Source organism: Limanda limanda, chromosome 14 (assembly GCF_963576545.1).
Source record: "Limanda limanda chromosome 14, fLimLim1.1, whole genome shotgun sequence".
NCBI classification, from domain to species: Eukaryota; Metazoa; Chordata; class Actinopteri; order Pleuronectiformes; family Pleuronectidae; genus Limanda; species Limanda limanda.
Window position 1 is genome coordinate 17,772,116 of NC_083649.1, and position 26,334 is coordinate 17,798,449.

The window sequence follows — 26,334 nt, forward strand, 5'->3', positions numbered from 1 at the left end:
ATTAGGTGCAGATGTTCATTCCTTCCTCAGGATAAATTGTGGTGATTTATCTTGTCAATATTTTTGATTCGGTCAATTTCATGACAAAAAAAAATCAAAAACATATGACATTTCCGTACTGCACTTCATATCATGCTAGCATAACTATTTGTCATGTTTCAACGTAAAAAATTCTGAAATCGGGGAGAAATAAATTGCATCATGTTAAATAGCTAGCTGATTCAAATCAATGATATTTTCCTATTCAAATATGCCATAAACATATCCTTTCAGTGTAATACTTAAAACTAGGGTTAATAATTTGTTTCTGGAATACTTTTTTGTTGAAATCCCCTTCCTGATAGCATCAACAAATGAAGTCTAATGGGAAAAAAAACAAGACAAAAAGCTGGTGTCTGGGGCCCTGGCAGGACTGTAATAAAAATAATCAATCATTTCATTGGACCTGCGTATCTGTCACTAGCTGAGAGGCAGGAGAAACATACATGGCTGAAAATTAGACAATAGTCAGAAGCTAGAGAGATACACGAAATTGAGCTTTTGCATTTGTCACCTATGTGTGTTCCTATGGTTGTAGCTCTAATGAGAGGGCCAATGGGAGGGGTGGGATTTATCGGTAGCCTGGTTTTACTAGCTTTTCCAGGATTACCAACCCTAGCTTTAAACATTGTGGGAAGTAGCTACTTAAGGTTGGAAAAGTGAGTCTGTGATTTAATCTGTGTGGGAGAATCACACACACACACACACACACACACACACACACACACACACACACACACACACACACACACAGAATTTAGATCAATTATTAAATATTTCCAAAATTCTAAATTACACAGATTAAACATGGTCTGTCAGTGTTAACAAGTATTCTGTTTTGTTCAGAAGCACATGAGACTTTAGACTGTGAAAAGGCTCCGGGTCAGGGTTTTTTCACCATTAACTCACAAAGATCTCATTTGCTTCAGGTCAGATTTTGTTCTTTTTATCAGCAAAAATACAGGATCACATTCAGGTTTGTCAAAAAATTAATGAACGTCTACCTGAGTTAGAAGTTTCCCACTGAGGGCTATAATCAGTGGGTTTCTTCTGGCTTTACTCACTAAAAACATAAGGTGTGTTATCAAATTCAGGACTTGCCTTCAATTGTTTAAGTTCTGTGCAGACTCCGTGGAGACAGCAACATTATATTAACTGTGGAATGGTTTCTGATAATTATTGCATTCAAAGCTTATTGTGGAGTCACCACCATCTCATTGTCTCAACAGAGTGTCCTAAAGGGAAACGCTCACTTTTATTTGTGTGTTTATGTTTCCTGTAAGTTCTCAGCACGAGGATATCCCTGCACCTCTACCCCTCTGTGTGATCATTTGACAGAAGCAGAAAGACTCGAGGCGGGTCCATTATGAGCCTTTGAAATGAGTCATGCACAGTGCTGACCCACATTCGGGACTTCAGCTGAGGGAAAATGCAACAAGGAAGTAGTCAAAAACAAAACACAGGAAGAGCATGGGGAAGTACTTTAGGGCAAAAACCAAAAGTCTCATCCTCTTGCCTTTCTTATGGATTAGAGTCACCTCTGTCTGACAGTGAGGGGATTACATTCACCCTTACATGTACATTATAGGGTTGCCTCCATGCTGTGTGTAGTCTACCTGTGGCCACCCCCCCCTTACTGTTGACCTAATAGATTCAAGGTCTTCTTGTCATGCGTCCATGGCCAAGTGGTGTTAGACTTTCATTTCAGACTGTACCATTCACAAATTTCCCACCCAGTGCAAAAGTGCGTTGTAAACCCACATCAGAAGACATGCAGGAGATTGTCAATCCCAGTTCTCCCAGTGACATTTAATGTGTTGCTATTAGCTGTGTATCAAGCACGCGTTAAAGATTACAATCCGCCCCCCCCTCTCCTGGTCACTGAAGGTTTCTCTCGGTTGTGTTGCACAGCCGACTGACTGCTTATGCTGCTGCCGTCGTTAGCCGAGTATTGAGCTACCAGCTGACCTACTTTCCTCCGCTCTCAGCCACTCAGTCCTGTTTACAAGCCGCTGCCAGCGGAGGATGTGGAGCACAGTGCCTGGAACATAGACGGACACAGCCCACCGGGACCAGGACTGGGGGATCTGGTCGTGTGTGGTTGATTCACTGGGAACTGTCAGATCCGCAGACCAAGATCACCGGTGATTCCAAACAGCACGTTGATAACTTAGGCGTTGTTATACAATTTAACGCTTTCGGCGCTGGGAGCTGCTGCTGCGATCAGCTGCTATGTTGTAGTTTTGTATGCTCTCCTCCTGTGAGAAAATGACTGGATCGGCCAAAGTTAAATGTGGATTTTTGGTTTCTGCCGGAGAGCCGCTTTCAAGGTACGTGCGATTTCATGTGCGCTTTCGCTTCTCCTCCTGTTGTCGTGTCGCTGCTGCCACCAGTTTGCACTGCGCGTAACATCAAAGTTCACCAGTGGCCTCCTCGCAGATTAAAGTAGAGTGAGCCGACCACATGATCAGCTCCTGTCAATACCCAGTTAATCATTTTCTACCACAGCCAGCCTGCGGAGGCTCAACATATATATACTGTGTTTTCTGGCAAATACAGGCGCTCTTGAACGCCGCTTGCATGTTTTCAGCTCTCAGTCACCAAGAGCCCTGATTACAACGTTTAAATAACCTATTTCCCCCTCTGCTGATGACACTCAGTAGCAAAACACTGGAGGATATGTTTGTTAATGCCTCCTCTGAGACCGACAGATAGCAAAATGTGAAAAGATATCCTTAAATAATTTCGCAGCAGGCTTATGTCAGGCTGATGTTACCCAACCTGGCAGCTTTTAAGTCTACTGGAGGTCACATTTCTCTGGCTAACCTGCTGTTTTCTTGTTCTCAAGGCATTTTGTGTGTCTGGTGTGAAGCTGACACGGTTCTCTGCAGAGACACTTCCTCGGTTTGACCCTGGGATGAAGTGTAGCGGAATAACTTATTTACTATGTATATACTAGGAAGCAAGGTTCATTGAGTGCATTCGTTGCCCTCCCACTGTTTTCCATTTGTAGGTGGGTAACCAATTGAAGTGCCTCCTGTTTCCTTATCAGTGAAGGGGGAGCTTCCCTTTCTCCAGAAACCCTGACGGAAAGCTGAGACATTTTCTTTTTGTAAATTCAGAAACTGACCTGTTATTAATGATCAAATGGTTTTAAAGCATTCAGAAATGTTCTTTATGTTTCCACTTTGTGTGTGTATGTGGTTTATATGGGCTTTTATGGGGATATGGCAGATGCATTTGGTTAATATTTAACCACAATAACCATCTATTGAGGAAATGAGGCAAGTGAATGAATTATAATTGTGTACAAATGTGATTTAGATTACATTCAGCCCAAGCCAATATAAACAGACTGAGATAAATGTTAAAACAAAAGTAAATCCTTGAGTAAGTACCAAAAATATTGTTTTTCCTTTTTGTCATGGACATTTCACAGTTAAGCAAAAGTGATTTTATGAAGTTCTCTTTAAAAAAAAGACAAAAACTAAACTAAGACTGAAACTAAGCCTGTCCAGGCCTTGTCAGTGTTTACCTGACAGCTTGACCTGCAGCCTCAAAACCAGATGCAGGTGGTCTGGAAATGTAAACTTTCAGACAAGCAGACAGTAGCATCCCACGCTGCGGAGTTGGATTAGCAAGTAGCCTGAACAAGTAACCCCAAGGCACTCATCCATCAGCACAAGAGAGGTAAAACAGTGTGAGCTGGAATAATGCAATAACTTTTGAAAGACTGTTGTTGGCTTTCAGAAAGCTTTCACATAGCTTTTTCTCATGGCAAGCTTGAACGTCTGTGTGGGCGAGTGAGTGACAGAGACAGAGAGAGCAGGTGAAACTTCCTAAACCCAGTGAAAATGTCGTCTCTTGTTAACATTAGTGGTCAGCATCATGTAATTGGTGGATTTATTGTTATTCCAGGGAGGAGATTTTTCAGTACCACTTTAAAAAAAAAAAAAAGTAAAGAGAAAATCCCAGTTGAAATATTAATAAACTAGGTCCGTCTATAATCTAGATGCAAGGTAAATGTGGAAGTTCTAACTCTAATATGTTCCATAAATTAAGGTCAATATAATTACATAGTTCTTTGCCAGTACAAGGGATATTCACCGTCTTGTCCTATATTCTAAAATAGATGAACAAAGCAGGTTTTCTTTGGTCTGTGGGTTTACAGTAGATTACAGATAAATGCACTGCTGTATGAATTACCCAGTTCCATGTTACAACAGTTGCTTTAGTTGAGAAGTCAGGACTTTATTCTCATGTAATGTATGAAGGAGAATGACTAAAGTCTGTGTCATCGCTGCTAACCCAAATGCTGTGTCATTAATAATAAATCACCATGAGTTGACGTTGACAGGCGTGCAGCCACACCCCATGCACTGACATAAAAAGGTATTTTGTCTTGAGAAATATCTGCTGTCAGTATCTTTTATCTGTGCCCATGTCATTCACCATTGTAAGTTTACAGTTACTGACACTATCACCTTTTTGCACAAGTGGTGTAATCCACCAATAACTAAAAGATAGTCAGAGGTTTTGATAATCTGTAAATGATCTGTCACATGACAGTGGTGTAGTATCTCAGATAGTTAACATTTTTGTATTTACAAGATAACACAGCTACCCGAGGGAATGTGGCTGCTGCATGTGAGGAACTCAATGTTCAGGGCCAGTACAATTGTCATTTCAAAGAAAAGGAGCTATGAGCTTGGCAGATGTACTTTTATTATTTCTGCTGTGTAGTATTAGAACTTCAGCAGCGAATGAGCCAATCATTCAATCAATCAAATCCATCAGACGATTTCAATGACTGCACAATGGTTTTTGGAATGAAAGTAAGACTGGTTGTGACTTTTAAGATTAGCTAGATGTTTAGGAATACAACACTGGGTGCAAACATTGAATATGTAAGAGCTGTTTGCCTCAGGAAAGCTTGTATATATATACTGGGCTTTAAATTAAATATACAAATGGACAGCATTATCTCGCAAGAGCTTTTAGGTAGGGAAGGTTTAAGACGCTTTGGCAGCAGGTGTTTTTCCTCCATTAAAGTTTTAAATTAATGTATTTACTTTCAAGAAAACACTGTAATTCCTGCATTTAGTTTCCTCTGTGGAAGTGTATGCACAATAACAAAGTCTGCATGTTTTGTACAGCCTACACAGAGTTTGGTCCTGAACTTGAACATGACCGTACTGACCTCTACAATGAGTTCAGGTTGCTGGTTTAAGGCTTTAAATACCTGGGGGCACAAGTGTAACTAGACTCTGGTGTTTTCTTGCTGTTAACCTTGCGAGGTGTGGTCTAACCTCAAAATATTACAAGAATGGAGGCTGAAATGTAAAGATTCATTTGACATGGTTGTGGAGAGTGAAGAAATCCCTGAAGCACCCAAAACAGTGCATTTTTTGTAGATATATCTTTTTTTTAATTTTACCAGTAGTTTAAATTCAATTATCAGTGGACAGCAATGCAGAAGTTATGTTTCTGATTATGCATTAGTGTTAACCCTCAGTTATAACATTTTATGTTGGTGCTGAGTATGAATAGATAGTCAGGGTTAATTTGGGAAACATCAATATAACAATGGTCCATTTGAATGATTCATATGTTTGTGTACGTTCAGTGGACAAGAGAGGAAGGAAAGGGATCGTGTGCATTCATTAAGACTGTAATGGAAAGGTCTGTTTCATTTGAAGTGTTTGGGTAAGTGTCAGTATGTTGGATAACCAAGTCATCTTACCTTCATCAAGCTCCCTCAGGGTGGGGTGACACCATGGGTACGAGATAATAATATTTATAAATAGTATAGACATATATATAGTATAGTCACATTTTTATGCTAAGAGTAAACAACACCATTGTTTAGGCCTCAAAAGTAAAGACTTGGGAAATTACATCCACAGAATATTTAAGGTGTGTTTCAGGGTAGTTATTATAAAACACTTTTGTCTGACTGTGTTCATGATTCATTATTGCTCAATGGAAGCAGGAGATGGGATGTGAACCTGGGCCTCCTGTGTTTAAGTCAAACACCTTGTAAGCCTGTTCAAAAGGGCATTGCTTTCTGCTTTAGAACTATATGCATTTTAGTTATTTACTTTCTGCAAATTAGTTGTTTATAAAGGCGCTATCCTCTGGTGGCTAATGTCAAATGTGAATTAATTCAATAATTATTATTATCCTGAACAGGAATTTGGGCTTTTGGATTTTTTTTATGTGTGAAGCAGTGAAGCGCTGTGTGGAAGGTAAGAGTTTGGGAGAAAGCACAGAAAAGCGGAACAAATCAGTCTGTGTAATCAGTAAGAACAGGAACTTATGAGTTCTTGGTTTAAAAACAAACAGCAGTATTTATATCTGACTTGAACTGTCTGAGATCAGAGCATAAGTGACATGCTTTTAGTAAAGAGTGGCAATTTTTATATACACTATATCGAGAGGTCGTATTATTTATTAGAGCCGGTATTCTTAAAAAAACCTACACATGAGAATTTTAAATCAGATAATATCATCTGACATGAACGTGTTTGAGAATTGCAGTGATGCTGCAGATATTTATTCGGTAATATTATGGACATAATGGGGAAGTTGCATGGAGAAATATCACAGTATGACATGTTTTTTTTTTTGTTTAGTATGGTATGATAAAAATAACTCATGTATCTGGTGCTAATGGAAGTCAGTCTTGTAGTTAGGGGCTATTGGACTCTTTCTCCTCTCATATATTTTACCCTTGAGCTGCAGTGCTTTGTAACTTGAATGCAGTTTGTTCCACTAAGTACATCTCTGTGGCTGAAGTAAGTGAAATTGTATTTTACCAGCTCCATACAGTTGTACGTGCTTATATATTCTATAGGGGTAATATAATTTTATTTGTATAGCACCAAAACATAACATGCATAATTATATAAATATTGAATGTACTCTTTTTTTCTACTGTAAAAGGGCAAAAGAAGACTAGTACAGAATACAGACCATTTTTTGTTATATCAAGATTAATAATCTGCTAGTAGTTCATAATTCAGGGTTACACCAAATCACTCTTGCATTTCTCTTCTCATATTGGCTCTCCTTTGACTTGAAAATGCAATAACAGGTAGTTTCCCCGAGGCCACTTGTGTACATCACTCGACTGCCTGAATTCTCATTCCGCACCAACTCTAATCATAACTTGAATATGATTCATATTTAATGTCAAATGTTTCTAGACCACAAAACCCATCAACCATTTTAAACAACCTCAAAGGAACGTGTGTGTTTTGTTTTTCTACTAGAACTTGATGGAGATTTTGAATAAAATAACAGCCCTTTGTTATTATGCGTATTTAAGACAGTTTTGACATGATGCAGGTTCTGTTGACCAAATAAAGAAAACATATTGGTTTGAAGTGTAAGCCAAATGCAGAGGTGTCACTAATAACTATAAACAAATACAATCTCCTGTTGTTTAATTGCTGCCGAACAAAGCTCCAGTCCGTGAGCTCTTAGTTGGGATTAGGTGGCTGTTACTACACAGGGTTGTCAAAATGAGGTGTCGTCTTCAGACTCATTTTTCTAGGTCAGGGGAGCTCCTCCTGTGCAACAACACTTCTTTTGTGATGAAGTACTCTACTCAGGTGGAGGCTGAAGGGAGTAATGTACTTTACATTGTGTTGTAGTTGCAACACACCCTATATCTTATGTAGGAGGATGGATGTTTTTCACAGATGTCCGGAAGATCTTATGTATTTTCCTTAAAGCAGGTCTCATCGAAAAAGCCTTCCTACAATATGTTAACATGAGTTCATCAGGAGTTTTCATCCTCCGTCCAAAATCTATCTTTTAGGTTGTAATGATTTTGTCTATGTTCACAGGACTTGGCGTTTCTTTGGTGGACTGGAGGAAGTGGTGGGTAGCTGGTCCGGGGTAGGATTTTCCATAAGAGTGTTCAGACAAGGTGAGCGCGGATGGGACTTATAAGACTTCCGAAAGGGCCTGGCTGGGAAAGGGTGTGAGAATGGACAACCTTTCTGACTTTGGTGTCCCTTGCTCATCCGCCCACAGGGATTGGGAGTGAGTATCAAATCGATTTACCTTTAGTTTGTGATCTGTTTAATACACAGGACTTGATTTATTCACGTATGACATGTTCTTCAACATTTGAGTGGGCTGAAACTGAGCAGGGGAACCTTGTGTGTGTGCATTTTAAATATAGTCAAAGATTCACTGAAGTCCTCATTTACTTTGCTTTAACTAGTGTCTCATATAGTGGATGACTCATAACATATGTAGTTTAGTAAATTGGCTTTGACATACAGATCTTAAACAATCTGATTTAATGTTATCAGTCAGATTTATTTCATAAGTTAAAGTCTTGTTTCGGGCTGGGTTTTTTATGCTTTGTGACGACTTATTTCTTTATTGAACCTGTTATAGTACATTTAAGGATAATGTGGTCTTTTGGCTTCAGATACTAAATATGTGCTTGTGATTTTATGTAAAGAAGATGACATTAGCTGAAACACAGTTTTAACTTTAACACTCTGTTTCTAGCACCAACAGCTGCGTGGACGATTTAATGGATGACGACGAGAAAGACAGGGCAAAAAGGTACTGATCAGTCCTGTGTGTATGTTAATGATTGAATTTTCGTTTGGTTGGAGGTAACATGTGTGTGTACTGTATAATGCAGGCCAATGAAGTTTTGGCTCATCTTCAGTGTCAAATTTCAATTCATGTCTTGGAAACTGAGCATAAAATTTGAAGAAAATGTAGATAGTTTAATACTATTAATACCAGTTTAAGTATTTCTCAATAGATCAGCTCAAGTTTCCTGATTAGTGGAGCTTTTGACTTTAAGTCCACTGATTGATAATTGGTTTCGTGTGGTTACGTTTTAAGGGCATCCCGTAACAAATCGGAAAAGAAAAGAAGAGACCAATTCAATGTGCTCATCAAGGAGCTATGCACTATGCTGCAGGGCCAAGGCCATCCACGCAAGATGGACAAGTCCACCATACTGCAGAGAACTATTGATTTCTTGCAGAAACAGAAAGGTACGAAATGCATTCTATACAGCATGAGTTCTCGAAAAATTGTGACATTATGTTTTTCCCCACTTTTTTAGTATTTAACTTCTATTATTCTTGGGAGTAATGTTTAGATTCCGTCATGAAGTTAGTTTAATCCTTTTACTTGCCCTTCTCTCTTCTTTAGACATCACTGCACAGAATGAAACCTGTGATGTGAGGCAGGACTGGAAGCCTTCGTTCCTCAGTAATGAGGAGTTCACTCAGCTAATGCTGGAGGTAAAGCTCAGGAGGATGTGTTTGTAGAACAGCTTATGATGATTAAGCTTTGACTAATATTGTTAACAAAATGAAAGACACAGTCTTTAACTGACATGTTATTAATGTGTTTGGCTCAGTTATATTTCCACTGTTGTTCAAGTTGGCTTATCCCAGAGCATTGTAAGAATTGTAAGAACTCCTGAACTGTGGTGGCAATGGAGGTGGCAAACACATTACTAACATGTCAGTATGATTTTGTTATGCAATTATCTACCACAGATGTAGATGACATGTGAAAGTGTACGAGTGTAACTGTTCATTTGCACAATGCTGTTCTACATACTTGTAGCCTCAATGTCAAGCCCCCACCTTTTCCCTCTTACAGGCCCTAGATGGTTTCTTGGTAGCATTAACTACAGATGGAAACATCATATACGTATCTGACAGTGTGTCTTCACTTACTGGCCATTTACCGGTAAGTAAGGAAACTAAAATCAGTTACTTTACCCTCTTGCTTAATCTGCATTGTGTAGTTGTTGTCGTCCTTTTTTGTTCAAATTTTGATGTTTTAATCTTTTTTTTTCTATTTTAAGAAACGTCAAGATACAAAACAAATACACACATGCATTTTACTCATATTTCAGAGCGATAATAGAAACATCATATTTAGGCTCATGGCTCCTTAGTGTATCTGAAATAACTTTAAAACACTGAAACCTTGCAGTGGTTAATGATGATGTCACATGTAATTATATTTGTATCGCAGCACTGTTACATATTGTACACTCCCCCAATACTGACCATCATTCTTGTGTCCTTTTTTGCACCAGTCAGATATGGTGGACCAAAATATCTTGAATTTCCTCCCGGAGCGGGAACATGGGGAGGTGTATAAGCTGCTATCATCCCACATGCTGATGACTGACCCCATTGCTGCTGACTTCCTTGACAGTGAGTATCCTGCTGGGCGGCCTCTCTGTGCCGGCTGGCCCTTGTCCACGTCTAACACCACACTGCGTCTGGGTCATTGAAGCACGACAGTTGAAAGGTCAAAGCCTGCAGATTTGTCTCCGATCTTAATCGGAAGGTCAAATGATGGGGATGAATGCGGAGCAAATCCTGTTTCCCTCATTTTATTCATTTTGTAGCTCAGAGTTGTTTTATTTAGTGTAAAGTTTTTGGTGGAAATATAGACACTTCACAAAACTTCATTCGTAAATACCACTTCAAGCTCTTTAAATATAGAGCAGGTTGCTGAATTGGGGTCTATTCTTTATTGGATTGCTGATTAGTGTGTATCTATGATTAGCCTTTTAGCTAATAATAGGTGCAAGCTTAGTATCATAGTTAAGACTTTAAATCACTGTTATGCTCTTGCACTAATCCAAAGCAATGTAGTATCTGGAGCTTAAGACACTGACCTTAATCCGGTGTCACTATTGGGCATTTCTGGGGAAGAGAGATGGTGAGTGGCAAGTGTCTCAGTCTGTCCTCAGAAGCCTAAATAGAAAACTGTCACAGAGCCATGCAGTAATCACCATCATCTCCTTGGCACAGTTTTAAAGACACACATCAATCTTTGGTGCTTCCTCCATGAAAAGGAATGTCTGGCTTTTAAGCAAATAACACTCAGTCAAGTTCTATCAAATGAGGATTTTCAAGTTCACCTGCTTGTTTTCTCCTTTAACGTGTCTTAAGTCACCAAAAAAGCAAAATTTAAGTGGTGCCCAAACTATCCTGACCTCTTCATTTAAAACTATATGATTTTGAGGATCTGGAGAATGACCACATGCTTGTAGATGGTGGCAAATTATGCATAGTTAAGTAATAAATATCTTTTTGATCAATCTAAAAGTTTTCTGCCGGATAGTTTATATGTGAGGACGACACAAAGACAATTGTATGTGTTGTTAAACCATTTATCAGCTCCTCTGACTCTAAAGTTCTAATTACTATAAATATAAATATTTCTTAAGCCGTATTTCATTGCGCTATATTGATATGAAGTCTTTCTTTTACCTCAGGATTTTCTATAGCAAACATTACGACGTGGGATATCATCTGTAGACCTGTTCGAGTTTGCAATGTTCCAAATAAATTGTACTTCTCTGTTCTTCATCTGCAAACTGCAGACCTGCAACTTGTCTGTCAAACCCAACCCCAAACAATTGAGAAGCTCCTCATTAATAATAGAGGCAATTTGTAGATACATGTATATTGTATAATGACTCAGAAAATCTGCTGTTTTTCAGGTGAGGCACATATTGAATTTTGCTGTCATCTAGCCAGAGGTAACATTGACCCCAAAGAACCACCTGTGTACGAGTATGTCAAGTTTGTTGGAGATTTCAAGTTTCATAACAATGGTAAGGATTTTAGTTTCCGTTAAAAGTCTTAAAATTGCGTAAAATGTTAATTTCAGTGTTGTTCTTGTATCCTCTTAATATGTAGATATAAATAGTTATTTTCATTGGATAAGATTATGACAGATGTGTCAACTAACTGTGTTCCCATATTCTTTTCCTTCCGTCACACAGTGCCTAGATCTTGTAACGGTCTTGAGTTGACGCTACCAAGAAGCCTACAGTCAGCATTGGAGGAGCAGGTCTGCCTCATTGCTACTGTACGATTAGTCACTCCACAGTTTCTCAAGGTGAGACCAACCGGGAATCTGAAACTCAACCCCTGATGTATTTTGCATGGGGCATTACCCTCAAAGGAAGAAAACAGGGGTGAACTGAACCAATAATGATCTACCAGCAATAAGCTGTGGTCTATGTGGCATGAAGGGGATTTAGTCTGGTCCATATTGACTGCACAGAGTCAAGTACTCTCTTGACATTTCCTGTTGCACACTGTCACACTGTGTTCCTCCCAGCTGATTATATCATTAGGATGCACCTGATCCCTACGGTGCTCAGTGAGTTTACATCTGGACCCATGCCAAGTTAGAGTCAAATAGAGTTGCGTTCATATGTCTGCAACCTTGCTGTGATCTACTCAGATCACAGGATCTCCGGCTGGGGGAGGAATAGCTGCACTGTCACACTAGTTGTTATAATGAAAACAATAGCGATACTTAAAGATGTACCAATGTCAATAATAACAGCAGCAATTGTAGCTGCGCCAATCAATGATATAGGTAGTAATGAGGTAGCCTTTAGAACGCAAAGGGACCTAATGGGATAATACAGTGCTATGAGCTCTTGAAGATATGTAGGGAGAAGGATTCTGAATTTTGTTCTCGATTGAATGGAATTGACACGTGTCATTAAACTCCTGTTTATCATGTCACAATTATTATGTCACCCTACAAAGGTTTAGAAAATATGAATTTATGAATGTTTTTAATAAATGGAACATGACAGAACTTTCCATTTTACCTTTCCACCTAAAAATATGCTGGAGCTTAGAGGGTAGATCTATTGAACAGACCTCTATTCTTCCCCACTACTTATTCCAAAATGTAAAAGAAAAAAACACTGATTACCCTCATTTACCGTATGGAATGACTGGAACAATGAATGTCTGGACTACGTGACATGGAATATTTTTTCCCTCAGATTCTCAGACACAAGACACATCCTTTGCACATACTGGTTTTAATCTGCAAGTTTTGAACCCTGCACAGTTCCTTCCACAGACCAGTTTCAGTGATCATAAGCTTTTGTTCACAATAAACTTAAATGTTAATTGTTGCAGCTTTTTAGAAAATAATCCTACCATGCAGACAACACAAATATAATTCCAAAATAGTATGTACATAGTACAGAAGTTATACTGTACATTCTGTTACATGCTATAGTACAATTATTATACCTGTATTTATTCAATAGTTCTGGTGGCTTCACATTATAGTAGTGCATCAATTCTCCAAACCAAATAATAGAAAGTATGATGAGACTGTTAATTCCTGTCTTTATTGTGAGGTTTTAATCATGACTTTCTCAATCTGTGACTGTGGCTTTGTTTAGGATCTGTGTAATGTGGAAGATCCTTGTGATGAGTTCACTTCCAGACACAGCCTTGAATGGAAGTTTCTGTTTTTAGATCACAGGTAAATGGTTTGTTTCTTCCTCTCAATAAATCATTAGGTTTTTATTTGGAACCAAAATCTTTCTAATGTGAAGATCATCTTCTTTTTTTTCAGAGCTTCACCAATCATCGGCTACTTACCCTTTGAGGTTCTTGGAACGTCTGGCTATGATTACTATCATGTAGATGACTTAGAGCTTATAGCTCAGTGTCACAATCAGTGTAAGTAACATTTCTGTCTGCTGCATCTTTCTTTCCAAACTTCACCACCACATCCAGGAATCCATTTCTCTCAAAGGGGTTAAATTTAACATACATGAATTCACTGTACTGGTGCAAAGACCTGTGATGCCTGAATATGTCACTGATGTGTGTCTTCTTTTCTCCTCTTAGTGATGCAGTTTGGAAAAGGTAAATCGTGTTACTATCGCTTCCTGACCAAAGGGCAGCAGTGGATTTGGTTGCAGACTCACTACTACATCACTTACCACCAGTGGAACTCAAAGCCTGAGTTCATTGTCTGCACTCACACTGTCGTCAGGTAAAACTGATTATTTTACCCTGGGGCATCTTGACGTGTGCCAAGTCTGTGTGTAGGTCGTCGGTTGTTTTGGCAAAGATAGCGGTTGTTTTAGATTCAGACAGGGGTTGATCTTCACCTGTCACTCATGGTGTTTCTATCTGCTGTTATTCAGTTATGCTGAAGTGCGAGCTGAAAGGAGGAGAGCGTTCGGCCTTGAAGAGATCTCTCCACCTGAGATAGCTCCCTCTTCTGTGAAGGTAAAGTATCAAGACTCCTTTTACTGTACACACAGTCTGTGAGGCCTCCAAGGACCAAGCCTTATACCTGACCTTCTGTTTTAAACATGGCTGTGTGTTCTAGGCTCAGGAGCTGTACTTGGACATCTGCTCCACACTGGACCCTACACGGGACAAAAACAGTGGTGCACGTTCGGTATCCTCCCACAGCTCCCGGAAGTCCTCCCACACAGCGCTGTCAGACTCTGCATGTGAGTCATCCTCTGCTCCCTAAAGTGCTAACTCATCCAACAGCAGGTCAATATTTGCAGTTATCCTGCTCCTGTATGGCTGCAGGAAAAACTGTCATTTACATTTGGCAGAAAAAATGTAAGAAAAAAAAAAAGTTGAGCCTTCGTATTTTAATCTGAAAAGATCTTGTGGTCAGATTTAAAACCTCTTCAACAGACAGATTATAAGTCAATAAAACGACCTCTGTTATATATGTGGATGACGATGCATCTATTTAAACATTAAACGTTTCCAAGGTTTACTTTAGCGTGGCCTATTTTTCTGAGCCTCCAGTCTCTCCGACTTCATCTGCTCTTCCACCCACCAATTAATGGACTAAAAGCCTTAACGCCATCTGCATATTCATGAATAATACACAGCAGCCGGCACTGCTGCTGTTGTCCTCTTCCCTTCACCTATTGTCAATGTTTCATTGTTTTCAAATATATTTTTTCAAGCTACATCTCTGAGAATAACGTGTTTGTCAATGATTTTTCTCTGCTTGCTCATTTTGCGTCAGCTACATTGACAAAAACGTCCAGTGAATGAATCACAGTTTGTGGGCTCAGGCAGAATTCGGTGGCAATCAAAGTCTAGTGAATCAGCAGATTTGTTACACAACAATAGAAGAAATGCAATTTATAAGTGGTTCTGGCTTTATCTTAGAAAAAAATCTGTGGATCTTCTTTTCAGGTTGAAACAGAGGTATTTTGAAAGAGGAGAGACTGCTGAGTTAAATATTGATAAGCATTATGTAGCACAGTGTTTCCTTCCTGAGAGTTATACAACCTATTTCCCATTTCATCCAGTTGTTATGCCTCAGCAGCAGCTGGTGGCTTTGTTTTTGGGTTGTCCTTCCGTCCATCCTATTCTCATGAATGCGATATCTCAGGAACACCTTCAGGGAGTTTCTTCAAACTTGGCTCAAACGTTCACTTGGACTTAAAGTGGAAGAGATAGAAATAGAACTGAATAAATCTTGGTGGTCAAACGACACCGTTACCTCACAAACAATAGTTCTGGCCAATAAGTCAAACATTCATATGGTGATTGACAGAATTTAAAACAAATGTCTAAATCGATAAAATAATGAAGTGAAAGAATTATATGTCCAAATGGTTAAAGTTAAAATTCACTGGCATCAAAATATTCAGCAAAAAATACTTCTCTGGCCCTTATTCAAGGACATATCTCAAAAATAGAAGGGAAGATTTGGGCCATATTTCCTGTAACTTAACTGGTTGGCAGAGGCAGACAACCACAAGCTGCTAATTCTAGTATTTATTTGCAGCCAAGAAGTTCTTAAAAAATGTTAAATGATAGAACTGTCTCTTGCACTGACTAGCAAATGCTTGACAGATAAAGTAATGCAGGAGAAACTGTATCTAGAGCATCAAGACCTTGTATATAACTTACCGGTGTTGTGGTTATCAGTTAACAGAGAAAAACACTGATTACAATCTAACTGAGCAGTGACCTGTTTCTTCTGCAACAGCTAACTCCTACACAGAGGCCTGCACACCATCGTGGCAGTCGGCTTCCATCGGGACGGAGAAGACTTCTGCCAGACTCCAGCTTAGTAGTTCAAAGGTCAGTTTATTCAACGTTTCGGTGTCTTTGGAGATAAAAATGCTCCGTGAATAACAACCGCACCCAAGTTGGCGCAATATCATGTCAGAGAGTGTGCTGGATTGTAAAACTTTGTCATTTCCCCCCTTGTAGAATTTGGCACAAAGACAAAATTCCTTTGACCTCGCCCCCCAAATGAGCCTCCCCCTTTCTCCTACCTGCAGCAAGCACTCCGCCATGGTCAGTGTTTAGAATTCCTCTCCTGCCTTTTTGCCTTCCTCTGCTCTGTTTGTGTACAATGTCTTACTGTTCTGACTGTTGCTGCTGCATGTCTTCATTTGTTGCTTGTGCGGACACAGTTAAAAAATAAATAATTATGAAGATTATATCTTGTTTATGTTTTTTGGTTGTTGCTTTCCACATATTTGTGCTTGTATATTGTTGTGATAGAAGAGCAGTTTCCATAGAACTCGTCTCCAGTTCCTCCCACTATCCTGAAATGAAGCCAAAATATTGCAGATGAGAACACATCTTGTGCTGAAGATTTCATTTACCTATGACGACATTCATCTTTATCATACATGTATTTTGACTTTTTAGTTGGCCCATGTTCCAGCGACTAACATGGAGGAGGCCTATACTGCAGCCAGCCTCCAGTGGCTGATCAATATGCTTTGGCGTAATTTTTCTGAGCCATCATTTCGTCCACCTTTGAGGGATAGTTCACCGAAAAATGTAAATTCACTCATTATCTTCTCACCACTATGCTGATGGAGGAGTAGGTGAAGTTTTTGAGTCCACAAAAAACTTAAAGAGTCTCAAAGGGAAACAGTATTGCAGCCAAAGGGACCTCTTCTTCAGATGTAATAAAACAACAGACAAAAACATAACATGCCTCTATACTTCTCATGTGGTGTCATCCAAGTGTCTGGAGGGTCCGACATCGTTTTCGGTGAATTATCCCTTTAACATACAGTCTATGGCAGTTTCACAGGAAAAGGTGTAAAGCCTGCTGTGCTTTCCTCATCACGAGAATTAACCATTATTATACAAGTATTGAAAAATCATTGTCTCCTTATGTAGTTACTTTCTCTGGAATACAAAATAATAGAACACAACTGCTGTACAAAACAAAACTGTCAGCTCATTCCCAGTTGATTTTTTGGATCATGTCTCTCCAGCAACAGCAAACACAGCAGCAGCCTCATCCGCAGTCGCCCATGTACCCGCTGCAGCAGCCTCAGCTCGGAGTGATGAACCAGCTGAAGGAGCAGCTGGAGGAGAGGACCCGAATTCTGCAGGCTGACATTAAGACACAGCAGCAGGAGTTGCATGCCATTAAGGAAAAGCTTCAATTGGCTAACCTCCAGGTAACTCTTAGACAGAAAAAAGTAAATATGAAATAAGGTATTCTATCTATTTAATTATGTATTAATTTATAATTTATTCTTAGCCACAGACTTACATCTAAGAGTTCTAAGTTAGCTTTTCTGAAAAGTCACCATCACATCAAGGGCCCATGTTGCCTAACTTCACACTGCAATGTTGGAATGGCCCCACCAAGAGGCCAGCACTAACAAGCTCAGCTCCAAGCGCTCTAACCACTACATGACCTACATAACACGCACAGAGAAGAGATTCTTCTGTCGTGTTGTAATGTTTGTTTAGTAAAGATGAGTTGTCTCTTTGTTTAATATCATTGCCTCTCGGGTGTGAAGATGACAAGAGATGAGCTGTGATTTGAAACGCAAACACCTATTATCCATGCCACATATGACCAGTTACCAGCGTGTTACCTCGACCAATTATGAATAAACTGAAGGCAATATAGACATACTGCTGTGAGCTTAAACAGACTAAACCCTCAACAATTATATGCAGAATAGCATTTGAGCCTTGTTTCTCTTTATAATAAATATACTTCTTCAAAAAAAAATCACTGTTAAAGTGAAGCAAGGATAAATTCATATTTTCTGTGTACGTGGATTTGTTAGATGCTGTTACAGCAGCCTGTCCACGATGACTTTGGCCCGGCCCAGCAGCCGCCTCAGCAGCAGGGCCTGGGCAGGCCGGCCCAGCAGAGCCCATTAGGGGTGATCAGGCAGCACTCAGGCCACCCAAAACCACCAGCCTGCAGGGTCCTCAGCTCGTCCCCTCACTCACTCCTGAGAGAGAACAGCTCACCCTCGACACAGGTGATCATGAAAACCTGACACAACACAAGAAGTGTTAAAAACACAGCTGTTAACAAAACGAATCAAAATACATGCAATAATTAGCAAGTGGCGTCTCACAACCTACTTCAGGCGAACGGGGTAAATGTTATGGTTCAGCCCTGGAGCAGTCGGTTATCGAAAGATACAAACACCACAACAACAGCAGCAGCAGGCAGTAGCTTCACATCCAGTTTCTTTTTCTCATGCTCACTGCAGCTGCAGCTTGTTTGCGTTGTAGCGAAAATACAGAAGAGAACATGAAAACCTCAATTGTCAGGTGATGGATGGAACTTAATAATAATTTCATACAATCCACTTTCATACAGGAAGGATGTATGAGCATAGTTAGAAATCATGTAATTTTACTGTTGGATTCTACTGTTTTTATATGCTGCTTTGGTATTTCATCGCAGGTCCAGCAGAGAGCTGCGCGAGGGGGGCAAGTGCAGGCAGTGAGTCTGCCCGTGCAGACCAACACGGGGCTGGCGATGCCCTTCTACAGCAACCCCATGATGTTCTCGCAGACTAACACGCGGCCTCTGCAGGACGCAAACCAAAGACTCACAGAAAACGATTTCAACCAAGATGGACAACTACGGTGAGAATATAAAAAAAAAGTATCATCAGTAGTAATACAATCAGATTTAAAGGGGACATATAATGCCCATTTCACCACAGTTGATATGGTTCCTTGGGGTCTTAATGAAATGTCTGTAACATTTTTTGGTCAAAATACCACAAGGATCATTTAAAACAGCAGCCTTTTTACCCTGTCTAAAACAGCCCTCCTCAGATTGTCCTGTTTTGAGTGCTCGGCCCCCCCCCCCCCGTCACAGCCCCGCACGTACACACTCCACCAGATCTCCGCCTCCGGGGGGGGGGGGGGGGGGGGGGCTATGCCATGCAGACAGACTGTGAGGTCACAATCTTGTGTTTTCCCATTCGACTCACTCTAGCTCAGACATGGGCAAAGTACGGCCCGTTGGGCTTTTTAATCTGGCCCGCCAAACTTGTCCAAATAATTAAAAAAAATTTTTTTTTTTTAAACTAACAATTTAGTAGCACTTAAATGGCACGTACTTATAGCACTTTGTAGTTTTGCTTTATATTAAGAAATCGTACTTTCTTGATTCTTGTTGTTGTTGAATGCACTTATTGTAAGTCGCTTTGGATAAAAGTGTCAGCTAAATTAAATTTGCCCCGGAGTGTGGTGTATAGGGCTCGAAAGGGCACATGATCTCCCTTCACTTTTTCCCTTTGCCCTGTGAGCCCTTCTGTAAAATGAGAGGATCAAGGAAACGAAAAGTGGACAATGAGTGCCGATTGTTTAACACTGATTCGACAACAAAATACTTTTTCACTGAAATCCAATCAAAGGCTGTATGCCTGATATGCCGAGAAACTGTCGCAGTTTTCATGGACTACAACATCAGCCGTCACTTTGCTACGTAGCATGCTAACTACGCTAGCAAGCAGTCAACGCAAGAACAGTTGGCTGCAGCTCAGAGGTTGGCGACTAATTTACAGACTCAGCAACATTTTTTTTCACAGACAAAATGCAATTAAAGAGTCATCTACCAAGGCATGTTTTTTTGGGGGCATTCGAAATAGCAAAGGTTAGCAAGCCTTTCTCTGAAGCGGGTTTTTGTTAAATGGCCTTGCAAATAATTGCTTTGCTACTTGTTAAAGGCCAAATCCTTTCATGTAATGATTTTTCCATGTCATTTATATTAGTTCACAAAAACACTCCATCCATCTGTTCCTGGCCCGGCCCCTCTGTCAAATTTTAGAACCCATTGTGGACCGCGAGTCAAAATGTTTGCCCACCCCTGCTCTAGCTTATAGATTCTGACATAGAGGAACCACAACAAATCGCGGGAGTTTTTTTTTTCAAGAGTTTTTTGGACGGTAGACACGCCAGATACCCAAATTAACGTGTAGAAGCACTACAAAAGTGGAATTTTCATAATATGTCCCCTTTAAGAACTGCATCGGTAAGGTAGAGATAGAAGAAAGAAAGAAAAAGCAGATGTTCCTTTTTGGTAGAATAAAAGTTTTATTCCAGCGCTTGATACTCTTTAGAGGAAAAGTTGAACGTGAGAACCTCATTCTTTTTGACATCCTGATTTGAGTTTTTATTTCCAATGTATGAAATGAGTTCTTCTAGTAACACATTAAATTTTGTGCAGCATGCTTCTCAACCAACCAATGCAGACACTGGTTCCCAGTAGCAGTGTCACCTCACAGCCTTCCCAGTGCAACATGGGCATCTCCCAAACCATGTGAGAACTGCACAGACACACACACACACACACAAACACACACACATACACAATAGTCTGTTTGTGTGGTAAAACCTCACATTGTGCTTGAGCTCTTCTTTGTGCTCTCTGTGCAGATACACCTTGGAGCAGCAGATCATCGCCCCGTCGTTCTCCATGCAACAGGTCAACTGCAACGCCGTCCTTGTTCCCTCCCCGGTCTTCACGTCACCCATCATGTTCCCACACAACAGTTTCATCCCACCCCAGCCTCAGTCAACCTACAACACTCAGCCTCAGGCCGCCCAGCACTCCCTTCAGCTACAGCAGCCCCAGCAGTTCTTTCAGGTATGGCGACCACCCACTATGTGTAGCGATGCAGTATTAGCAGTCGCTGTGTGTTTTGGTTTCTACTGACATATGTTAGACTTTAAATTTCATCTTCTGTGATGAGTTTTTGTAAATCGATGCACAAGCCGTTTATTCACTGAATAATATTAATTATAGGCGTTACACTGCAACTAAATCCTCCTTCAGAAACCTCAGCTTTTTAACAAATTTGTGATAAAATCTTAAATTAATTTGGTCAAATCAAATCATGTCTGAATTATTTTATCATGAACATCATGAACCTCCATGGATCATAAAGGTGTGTTTCACCAGGTGCCATAAGGAAAACAACCGTGTCTCGGGGCTTCATTTATTTTAAGGATTTACTTAGAAGGGACTGAGCATTCCTCAAAAGAATGTAACTATTGATTAATAAGCTAACAGTCGCATTTGCTTAGAATTAAGATGAATTTTGTAACATTCTCTTTTGTGTCCACAGATGACTCAAGGACTTGTACATGGTGGTTCTACTCCAGCATTCTTACACGCCACTAACGTTCCACAGCAAAGCACTGTGGGATACATCCAGCAGCAGCCGCAAGCTCAGCAGCAACAGCAGCAAAGGCAGTACCAACATTCCCAAAACCAGACAGGCAGCGTTTCAGACTTCCGAAATATGCTGACCCGGTAGCGCTGTGTACTATGTCATTGCGCTGAGGTCTCCCTCTGTGCCGTCGCCATGTTGGCAACAGCACGCTGTGGCGTTTGAAGTCAAACTTGACGTCATGTTCTGCAGGAGAAATGCTGGAAAGTGGAAGATGCTGGTAGTGACCCTTTTGATGTGAAGCTGCCTGTTCAGAGGAAGGAAATGGAGCTATAAAAAACCCAAGCAGAAGCTGCACTGACCTGACGTCAGCCCCGGCCGTCAGCCTGAGGGGCTGAGCTCACTTCACGCTCAGTCGTCAGTCAGTGACGCTGCTGGAACAAGTGGATTATCAAAGCTCTCAAGAAGACACCATTTTCACATGTTTACATGTGGACGTTTTCATCTAACACAAGAGAGTTTCCTTCTTAGTGTCTGTTTGCACTTTGTACCACCACCCCCCTGAAGTAGAATATGTATTTTTGCCCATGAATTAATTTTCTATTTTTCTCTCTAATAATGGCTTATCAGTGAGATTAGTTTTCACACCTAAAGCTTGACACCCCCTCCCCAGCAACCTAATATACCCCCCTGAGTCAAATCTTTAGCTCCAATGAAAATGCTTCATCTCATGAGGAAATTACATTTTGTCCCACCAAGCAAAGATTTATTTGCAGGAATGTTTGTGGCAAGTTGCTTGAGAGGAGCTTTACAGCTTTATGATTGTGGCACATGCAGTAATGAGATGACGATCATATCTAACATAAGGTGTAATCAGGTGTAACATGCTACACTGGGAAACTGGGGGGAGGGGAGATCCTCTTATAACTAGAAAGGTCTATCTAGATTTTTAAAGCCTCAACCTGGAGTGTTACGACTATCACACCACTTCTCACAGAGAATAACAGCAAAGCTCGGAAGTCTTGGTGCTAATGATGAGCTCTGCAGCACGAGACTGCAGGTGAAAAACAAGCTAAGGGGGGGGGGAATAATGTGTGCCTTTAACCGTGGCACGTCCGTGGTGCAGTTTGATAGTTTTGTCTGATTAAGGCTTTAAAAATCCAGCTCAGGTCCGTTTGGAATACAAAGTTATATTTTCATAGGTCATAATTTATTATTTTCCGCATCAGATTAAAACAAAGGACATCTAGATTTGTATCGGATATATTCCAAATATATATTGGCTGCTTTTTGCAACAGTGAACATCTGTATTTCCCAAATCTTTCTTTAAAGATGGTATCTAATAAGATTAATTTAACTATTTACTGAAACCCTAATGAATAGAGTTCATGTTTTATTTATTACATATATATTTGAAAACAATATATCAGATGAGAAACTAGTTTTATATAGATTTTATGTTCACACAGACATTAAAAGGTCAACGCTGGTCTTAATGTCTCACCCCATCATGTTCTTAGGAGAAGAGTGCACCACCTCTGATCTGTGGGTTTTTCCAAGATGCAGCAAACTGCTGCAACAAGCATCTCAGACACAGTGAGAAGAGATTTTCTGCCGGCTGTGATATCTCTGAACTGTTGCCCTGTTTGTTTAAGTCTGGTCATTTGATCGCATCAGTTCAAACATATGAAATCATGACATTTTGTTGAGAAGCTGGGCTCATTGACAAGTGAATAACGCACTGCTTCCTGCTATGATTGTGATCTCATTGGGAAAAAAGAGCAGATAATTCATTTACCTTGGAAACAAGGCCACTGTCAATGTGCTTCTTTGTGAAATATTATACAACAAAAACACTAAATTTGTCTTTATGTTGAAGTATTGAGCATCGGTCTTTCATATGTCGGAGGGTGAGTTGCGGAGTCTGTTCTGTCTGTACGTCAAGACCTCGTTCTTTACACACTGTGCTGTGAGAGACAATCTCCTGAGATGTTAGTATTTGAGAGAGGAAGAAACATAAAGGTTGATGCGCTGACATGACAGTTGTAAAAGAAGGAGGTCAGGAGGGGTTCGGTGGAGCCAGATTTGCAGTTGAACGATGTTGAGGAAGAAAACGTACGTGCCTCTCTTTCTGTAATGACAATCACACACTACTTTCAAGATTTTACTGTGCAGGACCTGTCTGTGTCAGAGTCTGACCTTTTGATTATTTATATCCTTCTTCTACCTTTAAATTTGTGTTACATTTTAGTTTCCTACAGGTGCATATTGCATTCACTTGAAAAAAAAATCCTGCTCTTTTTTTTTTTTTTTTTTTACAAGATCATTTTCTGTTGCCATGACAAAAATCAATCTGCTCTGTTTTTAGGAAATTAACGAAAGCTGATTTGTTTTTCTTGTGAAAACTGGGACGGACTGTTTTCTCTTGAAAACTCAAATTAGTAAAAAAGCAAAAACTAATTCTCATGAAAGTAGAAAATTTGTTTCAGCAGACACACTTGATTCAAATTGGCCCCATTCAAGACCGACGCTGTTCACATTGGACGATAAGACTCAAATGTCATAATACTCTGTGTGTATGTTTAGTGCAGTTTCACACTTCCCATCTGCAATGTCATTTTGGAAAGAAAAAGAATGTTAATTTATACTGTTTTAAATGTTTCAGAACAGATGTACGATGTATATAGAAGTGTATAATAAGCCATTGTACCATGTAAATTATATGGAAATATTTTTTTAATGAAATTGAAACATTCCTTCAGCAGTCGATATAAGCGGTATCTTTATGTAAAAAGGTACAGCGCGTGTCCACTGAAGGCTACGATCACAATGATTACACAGGACTTGGTCTGCATGGGATTGTGGTGCAGCGTTAGCTTCAGAAACATCATGGCAAATGAAAACCAATGAAGAGAAAAAAAGAAATAAAATTCAGAATCTTAATCTTTACGTCCTCATCAAGCAGAATTTCCGACATTTTTAGAGCAGCAACAGCTGTGTGGTGATCAAAAACAGCTGCGTCTTTAAAAAGGGTAATTCAGCCATGAGCGACTGAAGTCGTTTGTGCTCTCAGTTAAATTGGTTTCAGTCTTTTTTAAGATAAAGTGCAATTGTAAACAGTCATGAAAATATATTTTAGATGGGAAGCGTCAGTCTCTCTTCATAAGTCTCCAAACTTTCTCATGTTTGAATATAGAAACAATAAAGTGACTACCCGTAGCCAGCGACTAAGAGGTGCCATAGACGACTATAATTCTGTTTTCATTCATTTTTTCAAGATATTTATCAACCTTTCGGGAAGTGCAAGAAAAGATTTCTCCTTGAGGTAGTTTTCCATAGTCACACACCAGATCCAATTTTCAGTCCATTTCTGTATAACTATATATTTGTTGTTTTGCCTTGCTAAGGTGGGCTACTTCAGTTCTACTCATTAAACATAGTGCATTGTGCTCCAGCTGTGGGTTAAATTATTTTTGCTTTGGACAAATCACCAGAATGTTTGGATGGGCTTTTATTTTTTTGGTGTGAATTGTAAATAATCCCTCTGCTCTGTTAGAAAAGTTTTTGTTTGAGTTAAATTCTCTCCACATCTGTTGCTGCTGCACCTATTATTTTATTTGTCTTTCCTCAAACTGTCAGCTTTTCTTCTTCATGGGCTTTTCATCGAGTGTCTATGTCCTTCGAGGGCATGTGGTCTTTAAGTCACATTTAAACTTGTACTTTTTCCTGATTTGTAAAACAATGACTCTCTGGATGAGATTTGCCAGGACATGAACAAAACACACCTGGTACACAGCCCTTTCTGTTGTTTCCTTACAGAAACAAAGATTGAATATATTGTAAAATAGAATGTAAAAAAAAGTTTAGACTACATAGTTGTTTATTTTATATGTCTTATAGATTACATATGTATGTTACATGATTTTAAAAATTAAAGTAATTTTGTAACAGATAATGAAGTGTCTTATTAGAGGAGGTGAGGCTTTTTTGCGAGTTCGAGTTGGTATTGCACAGTCACTTGTACGGCTTGTTTTCTTTCTGTATTTACCAACAAAATAAGCTTTAAAAATATTGTTAATATTGTTTTAAAATAAATTAACAAATTAAGTTTACATTCTAAAATATCTTGATATTATGCTATATTGAATTATTTATAAATCAACCTGGATATTGTGAAATATATTGAAAATAAATATTTTAAACATATGTATTGTTATTCTGAGCAAACTGTTTACAAAGCAAATGATTCTTGTACAAGTGTGTTTCTCAGCTGTGTGTTCTGAATGCAGAAATATTTTCACTGAAGAAAAGTGATTCAATCTATGAAAAATTATACCAGCAGATGTAATTTGCAACACTTCTCCGAGGATTATATATTGTTTCATTAAAGAATTAAAGTTATTTAGACCTTAATTACTGGCTACCAAAAAAACTTAAACAATCCTCACATCAAAAACTCCCGTCACACAGAGGTTGAGTTATTAACTCTGCAATTAAAACCTGAACTTTTTTGGATTTTTCTCGCAAAAGGTTTAATTAAATACTTTCATATTATACCATTCCTGGGATTTTACTTCCCCCATCAATGATTCATGTATGTTTTCTCTTGATATCATGTTTTTTCTCCAGATATGTCTCTATACATCCACCTAAATGTTGACCTATGGTGTTACTCCATATTTTAACATGTACCCAGAGAGGAAGCCTCTAATAGCTACTATTGATGCAAATTAAATGTTACGAGTTTATATTTTGTACACTATTTTTCTATCTACTATGATATGTATATATTCTGCATTGCAAGTAATTTGTTAAAATCCATTGTGGTTATCTAAGATGGCGACTCTTCTTATATCAAAAGTCTGAGGCGGAGCCTTGTACCTAGAAAATCTTTGACATGATTTTATTTTTGGAGATTAATTTGACGGCAGACAATCAAAATACAGTTCCTTTGTAAAAATGAATGAATATTTCCTGGTCAAAGAAGTGAAACTCACAGGTTTTTTACAAACTGACACTGCTTGTATTTATTTATCTGTCA

At 39.3% G+C, this 26,334-nt stretch overlaps 1 protein-coding gene across 2 annotated transcripts; it reads left to right on the plus strand.

The window, feature by feature from the left end:
* The first annotated feature begins 1,990 nt into the window (after positions 1-1,990).
* On the plus strand, positions 1,991-24,747 carry npas2 (neuronal PAS domain protein 2). 2 transcript variants are annotated; one of them, XM_061085903.1, is made up of 22 exons: positions 1,991-2,369; positions 7,893-8,091; positions 8,572-8,628; positions 8,920-9,074; positions 9,235-9,326; positions 9,694-9,783; positions 10,139-10,259; positions 11,561-11,674; positions 11,846-11,961; positions 13,283-13,365; positions 13,459-13,565; positions 13,737-13,884; positions 14,039-14,123; positions 14,227-14,353; positions 15,868-15,962; positions 16,095-16,181; positions 17,123-17,311; positions 17,936-18,136; positions 18,571-18,755; positions 20,347-20,439; positions 20,556-20,766; positions 21,248-24,747. In XM_061085903.1, exons 2-22 carry the CDS (start codon positions 8,036-8,038, stop codon positions 21,437-21,439), a joined length of 2,604 nt encoding a protein of 867 aa, XP_060941886.1. In that variant the 5' UTR covers positions 1,991-2,369; positions 7,893-8,035; the 3' UTR covers positions 21,440-24,747. The 2 variants fall into 2 exon arrangements, with proteins under 2 accessions (XP_060941886.1, XP_060941887.1); XM_061085904.1 differs by lacking the exon at positions 17,936-18,136.
* Positions 24,748-26,334: the final 1,587 nt, after the last annotated feature.

What these genes read in the sequence shown, in the direction of transcription:
- npas2 (XM_061085903.1), top strand. Translation starts at nt 8,036, where the DNA reads ATGGACAACCTTTCTGACTTTGGTGTCCCTTGCTCATCCGCCCACAGG. An exon ending in TGCTGCTGACTTCCTTGACA is followed by an intron (nt 10,260 to 11,560) that starts GTGAGTATCCTG and finishes GCTGTTTTTCAG; the next exon opens with GTGAGGCACATATTGAATTT. An exon ending in ACAGCTCACCCTCGACACAG is followed by an intron (nt 18,137 to 18,570) that starts GTGATCATGAAA and finishes ATTTCATCGCAG; the next exon opens with GTCCAGCAGAGAGCTGCGCG.